At 34.8% G+C, this 12,245-nt stretch overlaps 1 protein-coding gene across 4 annotated transcripts in view; it reads left to right on the plus strand.

Annotated features, from left to right (window-relative positions):
• The window catches only part of TBC1D23 (TBC1 domain family member 23), a 38,995-nt gene that overhangs the window by 700 nt on the left and 26,050 nt on the right, over window positions 1–12,245 (plus strand). For 2 of the 4 annotated variants that reach the window (XM_075766739.1, XM_075766724.1), the window contains exons 2-5: window positions 6,555–6,685; window positions 7,404–7,515; window positions 7,727–7,832; window positions 10,635–10,839. In XM_075766739.1, coding sequence (XP_075622854.1) covers window positions 6,639–6,685; window positions 7,404–7,515; window positions 7,727–7,832; window positions 10,635–10,839 — 470 coding nt within the window. In that variant the 5' untranslated portion in view covers window positions 6,555–6,638. The remainder of the gene's footprint in view (window positions 1–6,554; window positions 6,686–7,403; window positions 7,516–7,726; window positions 7,833–10,634; window positions 10,840–12,245) is intronic. The other 2 variants (XM_075766732.1, XM_075766748.1) reach the window with 1 other exon arrangement.

The following is a 12,245-nucleotide window of genomic DNA, read 5'->3' on the forward strand; positions in this document are numbered from 1 at the left end:
CTTCCCCTTTCTCTGCATACCTGCTCAAGCACAGGTGGCAACAATAAGTCCTGGCTTGTTATCGGAATGATTTTGCTTGCCACCCTCCTCTGGTGCAGCTGTTTACTTATAATGGATTTTACATGTGCATCTTCACTTTGTTTTTCCTCTTCGTGCTTTTGCGTTGCATGTGATTTCTTTCTGTGGTTCTGTGCCACAGCACTGCTCTTTGTCCTTTCCACGTATGCGCTTTTCGAGCGATTACCTTACAGACCTGCTTTTTGTGATCATTTCCAATCTGATGTTTTTGCTTCTAGGCTTTATTTTATGTGGCAAATTCAAAGTTTCTTGCTAACTATGCTCAGCCTTCTTTGTGCTTAGTTATCACGCTGTAAGGAAGCCAGAATTGACACACACGCAGGTGTAGCTGGTATCTGTTCTTTGTCTAGATTGTTTCTACAAATATAGCTCTTGGATAAAACATCCAAGTATAGTTTACAGGCAAATGAAAATGAATTGGTGTAGGTTTTTTAGCCTTTTTTGCTTTTAGTTACAGCTTTAAAATTTACGAAGCACTTTCTGTAGGTGCAGTGTTGCATAGGCATTATTTCTAAATACAGACCTGACTCTGGACATTTACAGAGTTAAGGATAGACGCATTGGTGGTGAGGTCCTGACACTTTGAAATACAACGCTGCGTGTTGAATAAGAGCTATGTTGAAATATCTCTGAAAAAATACTTCAAACCTTTTTCATAACTAATCTTGAAAGAATTATTACAATCCCCCAGATCCACAACAAACTGCTGAAATTTGTGATTAAGAACGAGGCACAAGTGTGGTTTCCAGACATATTTCAAGGCATAGCCTGCATTGTTGCCATTCTCACTGGCAGCTTCAGAATGTAACTATAGTAAATTTGATATGCTGGTACTACTAGAGAAGGCAAGCTTTAAAGCCATTGTTAGAAGAGACGTTGCAAGTTTCTATGGGAACAGTTCAAGGGGTTTATGCTTAAATGCTACATTCATATGCCAGAATACATAGACCTGTACCCTGTGAATAACATAAAGTTGTATTCCTTATTTAGAAATTTCACATGTCTTTTTGATTTGGGGGGAGGGTTTAAGCAAATTTCAGTGAAATATTTTCTCTTTCATTTCTTGATGTAAACTGTTGTTTTGTACACGTATCTGCTATTGAATTGTTGTTGTTTTTCTATGTATAATATGCAGCTTTTGAATGAGCTTTTTGGTGTAAATTGTTACATTATCGTAGTTTTGAAGTGTATATGATTGTGCAGTAATATATCATGTTTTAAAAAAAACACTGCTGAAACATAAAATGATGCGTATGTACACCTGAACTGTGTTGGGAACAAAACTGGCAGCTGATTCCTTGTCGTCTATTCAGTTCCTTAAGGAGATTCAAAGACAGATGTAATTTTGTGTTCAGAGATTGTGACAGCACCTTGAGTATGTGGAATCTAGATATGCTTATTAACATAAAATGCCCTTTTTATTTTTCCTGTGTCAACTTCACATGTAGTGCTGGTGTAAGTGGTTTGAGAGGGGCACAAACTAATGATGAGTTAAAACCCTCAACATCCATACTGACTGGTTGGTGGTTTGTGTAACAAAAACGGCGGAAATTTGCCGCTGTACGCTATAATTAAAAAAAACCCACACGCATCTCTCAAACTTCTCATATAGAGTTATTGAAAGATGAGATTGTCAGCTTTTTATTCAGTAAATACAGGAAGTTTATCAACAGTTATTATTTAAAAATCAGAAAAATTCATCAGACCTTGTTTATTAAATAGTTCTTTTTAGCTATTTGGCCTTTTCTGAAAAATTAATTTGAGAAATTGCTGGCTGTATTATGTTTGATGCTGGAAGACATATCTGTGCCCAAAGCGAAGAATACTGTGAAACACAAAGGAGGCAGGCTGCTTTCAAGCTGTGCTTTAAAATCTTAATTTCTGGTTTTTGTCTACTTATTTGATTATTTTAACTGTAATTTTAGTCAATACAATACTTCTAGTCAATAGAATGTGTAGGCACAAACAAGCTGGACTGTTCTTAGTTAAAATGTTTATAATTGGAAGTTATAATTTCTTCTCTCCTCATTTATCAAGGAAATAAGTTATTTTGATTTAATTTTTCTTGTACAAGTTCTCAAACAGATAAAGATATAAACAGTTATGAATTAATTTCTAAAACCTTTTTGTAGATGTTTGTTTAATATTCAAGCTTCAGGGAACTTGATCAAGTAGTATTTTTATTTTAAGAGCTATACTTTGAAAGTTGACTAAATATAACTCTAACCACAGATGGAATTGGTCCCATGCATTGAACTTTGCATTGAAATCATTCATCTTATGGGTCCCAGAATACTCTCCAACTGTTTCAGACAACGGGGTGACAAAACTAGTAGATACATTTTTTTTTTTTTTTCCCCGTGCTCAGAATCTGGCTTATTAATGCTTGGAGCCAGGATATTTCTTCTGAAAGCATATGAACAAAAAAAAAAAGCTTTGCAGTTAAATGTGAAATTAATACACTTGAGGAAAAAATAGTTAAGATTGCCAGGGAATTACTGTTTTTCTCAAAAATTCCATTTAAAAAAAATATTCAGTGGTGTTCTGAATACAATGGATATTTTGAAGTAAATGTGAGGAATTGATTTTTTGTTTGTTTGTTTTCACTAGAGAACAAACATTCTTCATTAGTTTTGATTTAATATAGCTCTTGTTGAGGCTTTTTTCCGGTAGTCAGGAGAATCTCAAATTAAAAGTAGGAACCAGAGTAACTAGATTATATAAAACCATATTTGGGGGGGGGGGGGGAGAGAAGCTTTTATGTAGATAGTTTTCTGTGGTGGGAAGATATGTTCTTTGCTGTGGAAAGGTAGAATGGTGACTATAAAAATAAATTGTTATTAGCCATTGACTTTGGAAATGTTCATTGGCACTATTCACTTGGCCAGTTTCTTTTTAAGTAAAGCTTGTTTGCAATTACTGCTTATTATAAACTTGTATGCTATTGCGAGCTTTTCTAAGTAAAGTACTTTGCTTAAAAAGCTGTTTAGTTCTACCTTCTTAGTAACAAAAATAATAAAAATATATTAGAATAAATTAGTCCAATCTGGTACTAATGTGTTTGTTTACAGATGGGTCTTACAATTGTGATGGCAGCATTGCAATATATGCACCTGTCTTTCTGCTTGCATGCTACAATTATCAACAACTTGCGGGCTGGATGTGTTTGATATCCTAGGAGACAAGACCTTCATAGAAACTAAAACTGGTGATACTCTTGGCAAGAGTTCAGCTGGTAGCAGCCTTGCTTCTGATTTAGGAAAAACAAGAATGATGTGTGAAGATGTTTAAGAAATACTACTACTTACACTGAAAGAGGTGGTGGCCTACTAGAGCATATCATGAGCAGCTACGATGAGTGTGTCACTTGAGGAGTGTGGGAGAAAATAATTAAAGAAGCTTTTCAAGTATCAGACCAACATCAGATCACTGGTCAGAATATGGGAAGCAGTTTGGTAAGCGGTATAATCTAAGTGGGAGTATGTGTTTTAACCCTCTTTTAGGCGACTGAGTAATATCTTTAACAGGCAGGTGTGTAGTAGTAGATTCAGTGTAGATGGTGAAAGAGTGATCATCTGTGTTTGGACTGATAAGTGTGGTTTAGATAATGAATTTGGTACATGTAGAAGATACCTGTTGGGCTGTGAAAAAACAAATTAGTATTAGAAGTGTGCCCATCCCAAATTAAAGCTTTAAACTTTTGAAGCATTTTTATTCCAAAAATGTACTTTGTCTTGGAAGAAGCAGTTCAAAGAGATTGGTCTTTCCTAAAAACAAATGAGCAGATGTAATAACTTTAGCAGATATGTTCTGGGCATTGTCATCTACTGATTGATTATTGTTTTCTTAATACTATGCGTCTTATCCTATGTATTTATAGTTATCAAAACACTTCCTACTATCTTTTCCCTGCTGTTCACATCCCCGCAATTTCCTAGTCTCTTCATTAGTATTTATAAGTGATTATTTCCAACTGCCTCAGTTATATATAAATAAAATGAATAGTACTTTAAAAAAAAAAAAGGTGAAGCTGAAGTCCCAACAGTTGATCATTTTTTTTAATGCCTTCTACTTGCTCTCACATCTTAATTGTTTTGGCTTTAAAAAAAAAATCATGCTGAATATCTGCAAAGGTAGTTACCTGTTGATTATAATATGTCACTGGACTGGCGTGAATTTCAGAGATCCTTCTATAAGTATGGAAATTTAGTCCAGATACACTAATAGCAATATTGGGCATTATGACATTTAGAAGAGTATGTCTTGTAGGTATTAACCTTTCAGTCCATGACTTGGACATATCTAACCAAAATATGGAATAGCATCTAGAATTAGGCAGTGTAGCCATGGTAGACCAGAAAGAAGGATGTTCAGGTCTGGAGGACTTTGCCTAGAGAGAGAAGTACTGCATTCTTTCCAAACTAAGTGTAATAGTAGTTGTGCATATAAACAGAAAACTTCCTAGCTGGTCTTCACTCATCGAAGACAAGGATCCAGATTGCTAGCAGCTTGGTGGAACATTTATAGCACAGGCTGAAATAAGGTAAACCACAGCTGGTGGACATGTGTTATAGTATCAAAATCACTTTCATGGTACTTTGCAAGTTAGCATGAATAGAATATTTATTAAATTTTTTTTTAATCTGTGAGAAGTCCTCACTTTTAGCCTGTGAACGGTCTTGGGAGTTGATGGAGGAAAAGAATAGCTAATTAAATCATAGAATAATGCACCCCCCGCCCCCCCGCTGTTATTTCGTATAACTCAATGTGGTAATGCATCACATCTCTTCACATGGGAGATAGACATATCAGATTCTTACTTTATAAAGTGAAGAAGTAAAGCTAGCTTTTGCCTGTCATCATCACAGTGTACGAAGTGGGGATGACCGTACTTATGAAGAAGATTTTTCAAACAGTAATATATTATCAGACAAACTGAGGAAGCACACATTTGCAGATAACATGTTGAAGCTCATCTTGATGTTAACCCATGCACAGCTCTTTAAGCCGTGAATATTAGGTACAAGTAACTGGTAGAAGTAGCATTCATGGGTCTGTGAAGCATTCTTTGCCAGGTGTGTTTTTGCAATTTGTGTAGATGTGGTTTTAAGTGTTGTTTCATGTATATTAGATTACTTTTTTTCCAAAATAATTTTCTTTTCAGGTCACAGAAACCAAATTTAAGTATTGCAATTTAAGACATTTCCATCTGAAATGCAATGTGCATGCGGCTGTTGCATTCATTTTCATGTGCATATTTAATACTTGGATAATATTTGTAGCAACCGATTGTATTTTGTGTGCTGTAATTCAAGGCCTAGCTGTTGCTCTCTAGCCTATTGGTCATACATGCACAGAAACCCGCAGTGTGTCTAAGAGCATCTAGCTCTCTTCAGCTGAGGTTTGGTGTTGGCTTCTGTTGAAATTAGATCATCCCAGAGTTCATGCAGTTCTGCTGAGTGCTAGGTCTCTTTGTGTAAATGTCCTGGCAATACTTGATTTTTATTCATGGTGATCTGATTTGGTGATTTAATTTTTCCAACTTTGTTAGGTACACAATCAGACAACAGGATAGGTGACAGATGTGCACGTGTGCATGTGTATTTTTTCCACTCCATTTCTGTCTCAGGAAAGGGATATTCACCCATGCAGCCTGTAGTTCTATAGTAAGAGGTCTTAGGGATTTTTTTAATACTAAAAATATAAGAAAGCAAGGCAAGATAATGTCTCTGTAACAGTACTTTCTTGTATCCAAATTTGCAAAATTACTTGAAAACAAACCATTAGTTGTGCCCCAGTGTATGTTTGAAATACGATTTTAAAGTGCTACCCAAAAGTACTGGCAAAGAAGCTGGCTGATGGAATGCAAGGAAAATGCTTACTCTGCATTTTCCTTGTAAATACTTTGAGAAGTCTTAGGTAAAGGTAGCTCATTGCTTATTGTAAAGTGTATGCATACATTCTCACAGGATTGAGATTTTAATCTGTTTATCAAAAAGGGTGATATTTAGAAAATCAGAAATTGGTGTATTAAGCTTTCAAAAGACCAAACTTGAGAAGCTTTATATCAAGGAGTTAGTTGTGGATACATGCAAATAAGAGAAGCAGACAGAGCTCAACAGCTGACATTCTTTTTCCATGGGTATTTGGAATTGACTTACACAGTATGTAATGTGGATTAATTGAGAATTGTACTGATAACACTTTAACATCTGTTATTACACATGTATAAATAGATGTGGTGTTCTCAAGGAATGCATCTTCATACTTGAGTATCTGTCCTGAATAAACAATCACATTTTATGGTTTGCTCTGGCTATAGACCTCCCAGCTGTGTGTTTAACTCCTTAGGTATATGAAGCAAAACCTTCCTTAAGGCCTACGTCAGAGATAGTAGAGAACAGTTAAGAGGATACGGTAAGGGAGAAGTTTTGCCAACAGGACCTATGTGTCAACTGCCGTTGCTATTTTTCCAGTGAACCTGGTGTTTTGCCACTGCTGTGCTACATAATACTGAAATTCCTGAAATCATCAGATGTGATTCTCTCATTGTTGGCAGCATGGAACGGTTGAAACAGTCTGCAGAAGTTATCAGAGAGATTGTAAAGTAATCATTCTGAATGCGTACCTTCTTACCTATAACACTTAAGAACTTTTGTTGTCTTACTACAGCAACTTAACATATCGTTACTGTTTGACTGTCTTGGGAATTTGTGTATTTTGCTACTTTCTACACTATTATTAACATTTTTGTATGTTTTAATTCAGTCTTGTCCACATGTCTACACTTACAGTACTAGAACTTTAAGCAAACTTGCATTTGACTAAAAGGTCCCTTCCCATTTCAGGGAAAGATGGGGTTAAAAGCTGACTGTTCTAAACCTTTGAAATAAGTTTTCTGTTTCTAGGTCGTGTAGTATTTTATTTAAAAGAACTCTGCCATCTAATTTAGTTGTAGTGTTTGCTTTGAATGCATTGTCTGTGTGTGTGAAAATTCATGTATCTCAAGTTGTTTACAACTAAAATTACACGTTTATGAAAGCCACTTCATGAAAGCAAACAAAAAATGCTCTGAACTTATTTTTTTTCTCATATTTAAATTGAATGGAATTAGAAGTTGAACAAGCAGCCTTAAAAATAAAGGAATAAATAACATTTTGCAAATACTTATTTTCAGTAATTGGCAAATTATCTTATAAAATATCTTTATGTATATGTGGGTTTTGCCTGATAGTAGCCTTCAGTCTACATCTATTTAATAGATAAACATTGGGAAATATTGTATAATTATTTTTTTAAAAACACATTACATATTATTTTTATAGGGAAAAAGATCTTGCTGACGCTTTAGAAGAAGGAGGCTGTGATCTTGAAACTGTGAGGAACATCATTCAAGGAAGGCAATTGCCTGCTGATCTGAGGGCCAAAGTCTGGAAGGTAAATACGAGCTTAAATCAAGAAGCAGGAAATACTTGAAGTTGTGTTTGATTTGAAATAAATTAAATCTGTACAGAAGAGATGTAGTACTGGAATTTTAATATGTATCTCTGTTGATTCAGTTCTGGATATTCCTCTTCACCGAGTTCAATAATTGGGTAACTACAGAAAGATACTAAATGTTTAGAGGGTTTTCTATTTTTGTTTTCAGATTGCACTTAATATTGTAGGAAAGGGAGACAGCCTAGCATCCTGGGATGGCTCTTTAGACCTGCCAGAGCAGAGTATAATTCATAAGGATTGCCAAGATCTCATTGGTAAGTTCCATTACGTTTAGATCACCTATGTGAAAACTTCTGTACTCTCAGTTGTCTTAGGGCTTTGTTATTTGAATTAAATAACCTGAATGATGTTTACATTTTGGAGGAAGTTTTGAGGAGGCAGATGAGAGGGCAAGAAAATCAGAAAGAACTTGTAAGAAAGCAGTAGTCTTATCTGTACTCTGAGATGGGTGACATCATGGAAGTTTAAAGTATTAGCTTGTAAGTGATGGTTTGCATGGTCAGAGTTGAATGGGAAGAAAGCTCCAGGAGTTGAAAGAAGTTTAATTTTTTTTTTCCAAGCTCTCTGTTTTAAACCAGATGTTCTTTCTATAGTGTCATCAAGTTTTGATTGTCTGATACTTAATCTGAAAAGCTAGTATAGCACCAAAATACATATAACCTCTAAGGGAAGACATATATTAAACACTTTGGACTTTAAAGACTTTTTTTTAAAGGTTTTTTTTTTTTAATAGTGTTTTCAGCAAAACCAAAAGGTTGTGTTTGTGAAAGCACGGTAATGCCAGGACATTGGAAATAATATTCTAGTATGTCTGTAATGAGCTGCCACAAGATCCGATTGGAACTCATTACAAAAATGGCCAAATCCCTGATACCATGCAACAGCTTTAGTGTCGATGGTCAGTTGATGGAGTCAATGCTGCCTCATAAATTAGGATACTTCTTATGGCATCAATAAGAGAATCTTCAGTTTTATTACCTGCCATCTTTGTTCTTGCACAATTGACAGTTAAGGCAGAGAATGGAGTTATGCATGCATGTGTACACGCATACCTACTATTAAAATGCAGTTCTACATTTTCTAACTCTAGAATCTAGTAGGGCTTATTTTCCTTCTCTCCCTATCCTGTAAAGGAAAGGGGGTGGGGGGGAAACCACTGTGTTATTTAATCACAATGTCTTTTTTGGAAGATGGCAAAATGTCCCACTTAGTATTTATAACATACAAAATTAAGCACTTTAATGCCTGTTAGTTCTCCTTTCGTCTTTATTGCAAAAATTTTGTAATACATAACAACATTAAACTGATCAAAGTAATAAATTGGAAGTTAGTTTAGAATGAAGGTTATCTAGAGATTTCAATTTTGGATTCGATTATCTCTCTCTGTTTCAATGTTTTAGCAAAGCAAATAGTCTTCAAATTTAAAGTAAATCTTCAGATGGCCTTTGAGTTGTATGTACTATTTTATTTTCCTGAGAGGTAGAGGAAAGAAAATGCTAAATATTGACTGGCTTTGATGGGAAAGTATTAAAGACTTCAGTAATAAAAGCTTTCATTAACAGTAATGACACTCATGGGCTTCTTGTAAATGATGGAGGAAAATGTTCGCTAGAAATTTAACGTCACTGCTTAATGTAGTGTGTAGGCATATCTTCCTCCCATCAGGGGCATAACATGCTTATTCCTTCTTTTACTGCAAGTCAGTTTAGCTGTAGTAAAATTGATATAATCCAAGTGGATTAAAACAATGTTATTTCAGAAATACATAATTCATAAGTGTATTTAATATTAGACCTATTAAAAATCTAAAGAGGTGTTTAATATTAAACTGAAAATTGTATGAACTTACACAATAATGAAAACATCTCTGTATTATCAACACTGTTTTTGCACAAATCTAAACCATAGCCCCGTACTAGCTACTATAAAGAAAATTAACTCTATCCCAGCCAAAACCAGCACAGTAAGCTAAGTAGCTATTTCATCACATGGAGGAATTCATAATTTGGGGTATGGTGTTGACATATTTCAGTATGTCTTAGATTCATCGCCTCAAGTGAGGTGGATGCCAGTACTTTTTCCGAAGTGTTGTCAGCCTTGTAAGTAAGAGTCTATGCAGAAAGATGCTTTGGAACTAATGAAAATGTAAGCTGTGTGTACGTATCAAACTAAACGACAGTATTTAAGAAGTGTTTAGCTTGGTACCTTAATTACAGAACTGGTTTTGTACCAAATTTTTGTCCCAATTTTCATCCAAATGTAACAATATAAATTATAGATTCAGAATTAGTCTGTTATTAAATAGGGGACATCTTTACTTTTCAGTACCCTACAACATTTGTAGGAATTTGAAACAATGTACTACATTATATAGGAGATTATATGTTCATGATTAGCTTATCTTCTGATTAGCAACAGTAGCAAATGGAATTTCAAAGCCAGGTATAGTTGTATCATTTCTTTTTTTATAGTTACCCTGACACCCCCAAATTTAAACTATTGTTAGGAAAATTTCTTGGAAGTAGAGATTAAAAATGTGATTTATACGTTAATACTAAAATTTAAGTCTGTAAGCCTAGCTGATTTCAGACTACTGATTTTCATAAATTTGCATGTCAGTGGGATTTTGAGGAATTGGAGGTATGCATTGTGCATTGATCTGTGTTGAAATTTGAATGCATTTGTTACAGAGTTGAGCATAAGTTATGTGCTGAGCATGTCAATTAGAAATAGAAGAGGGGCATTTTGTACATTAAAAGAATCTACCTCTTGTTTTCTAGGATCTATATGAAACAACAAACTACTTTAGTCCTGTTGTTGTGATATTTAAATGATATTTAAATTCCTTATCCTACTGAGGTTATAAAATCACTTGCATTGTGATGCTTTTCTGTAAGCATTTAATCCAAGCTGCTAGTTTTTTATTTGTCTGGTCTTGTTGCCTTTTTTTTTCCCCCCCCAAGCAGTCCCTATTGGTGCAATTGTGCTGTGAAATAATCTCATTCAGTTTCTTTGGAAGGCTGTTAATACGATTTATATTGCTGTGCCTATTTCAGACCAGTTGTCAGTGCCAGAAGAGGAGAAGTCAGTATTACTTCTGGATATCGAGTCTGTTATTACTTTTTATTGTAAATCACGCAATGTTAAATACAGTTCTTGCCTTGGCTGGATACATCTACTCAAACCTCTGCTGCATCTTCATTTGCCACGCAGTGACTTGTACAACTGCTTTTACGCTATCATGAATAAATTCATTCCAAGGTAAAACTCTTTTGCCTATATACTATTTTTATTGGCATTAGAAGTATTTTCTGAAAGTATGTGGATGATGGTTTCGTCTAGACTAGCGCTGTTTGTAGCAAAGTTGTCAAATTCCTTCATGTGATAATAAATTGAACTATCTTTCAATACCTGTTGGTTTAAAGTCTAGGAGATGGTTCTGTTGGTTTAAGACAGAGAGTTACCTTGTGACTCACGTAGACTCGATGTGCCTCCTAAAGAATAGCTGTCATTTCATGCAATATCAGAAATATTTGTTTAGGAACTCTCTAATTCACGTATGTTACGTGAAAGCATTTTTTCTTTCCTAGCATTTTTGATACCTAAAATGCTTCTATCCTTGTCACTTCCAAGTACTTCATAAGCACTAAGTAACTCTCAAAAAAATCGCTTTAGAAGTAGTTGATGTTTTCCCTGTATTCTACTGAGGTTTTTTTAGTTAAGTACTTATTTTTAAAATAAAAAATATGAAACTTGAGCTTTTTGTGCTGTTATATATAATATATATATTATATATAGGAAGCATATTATATACATATTAAAAATATATTTTTATTTATCTTGGAGTCCCACCATGACACTCCAGCGAGGCAACAGGGTCTTCTGATTAGGACCTTGTGAAATAACATATGGATAGTCTGTAATTAAAGATCTTAGTCTGATTCCCTGGAGAGGAGATTCTGGTCCAGCTACTGGATGTGCGCCCATAATATCAAAAGTGCACATTTGGCGATGGGGCAGGAAACATTTATCAGTCCTGTCACTTGACTCAGTTTGTGTCCATTTCTGATTTAAAATACTGTTGGGCTCTGTAAATTGTTCAGTGGGATAGTGGCATTATGGTCATGTAACTCATGTACTTTCAGCCATAGGCTTTCAGCGTGTCTAATGTTTGAGTTTCTCTCTAAGAACCCAGGTGATGTTTCAATGAGTTGTAGACTGTGTTCTCTTTCTTTTTTTCCTTTCCTCCCCATGGGAGAATGGAAGGCATAGAAAGGCAATTTATAGTAGACTTGCAAATGTCTGCTTAGGTGAATTTGGTCTTGATTTGACTTTTGACTGCTGGACCATCATCACTATTTGATAAAAGTTTCATTTTTAACTTTTTTGCCTTTTTTTAAAATCATACACTTTATTCACATTTTCTCATGTTTTGTAGCTATCATGAAATATTTATTGGGAATTTATTCTGGCAAAATATTGACAACAGGTGAGGGAAATGTACAGCAGAATCTGTTGGACCATATTATATCTTGTTTTTTGAAAGCAAAGACAAAGGAAGAATGAAGGAAAAAACCCAACATAATTGGCTGTTTTAGATAAGGGAGATTTTGCTGTTTTTTTCTTTGGAAACACTGTTACTCTCAAGGCTTTTGGTATAAAGTATC

Source organism: Balearica regulorum, chromosome 1 (genome assembly GCF_011004875.1).
Source record: "Balearica regulorum gibbericeps isolate bBalReg1 chromosome 1, bBalReg1.pri, whole genome shotgun sequence".
NCBI lineage: Eukaryota > Metazoa > Chordata > Aves > Gruiformes > Gruidae > Balearica > Balearica regulorum.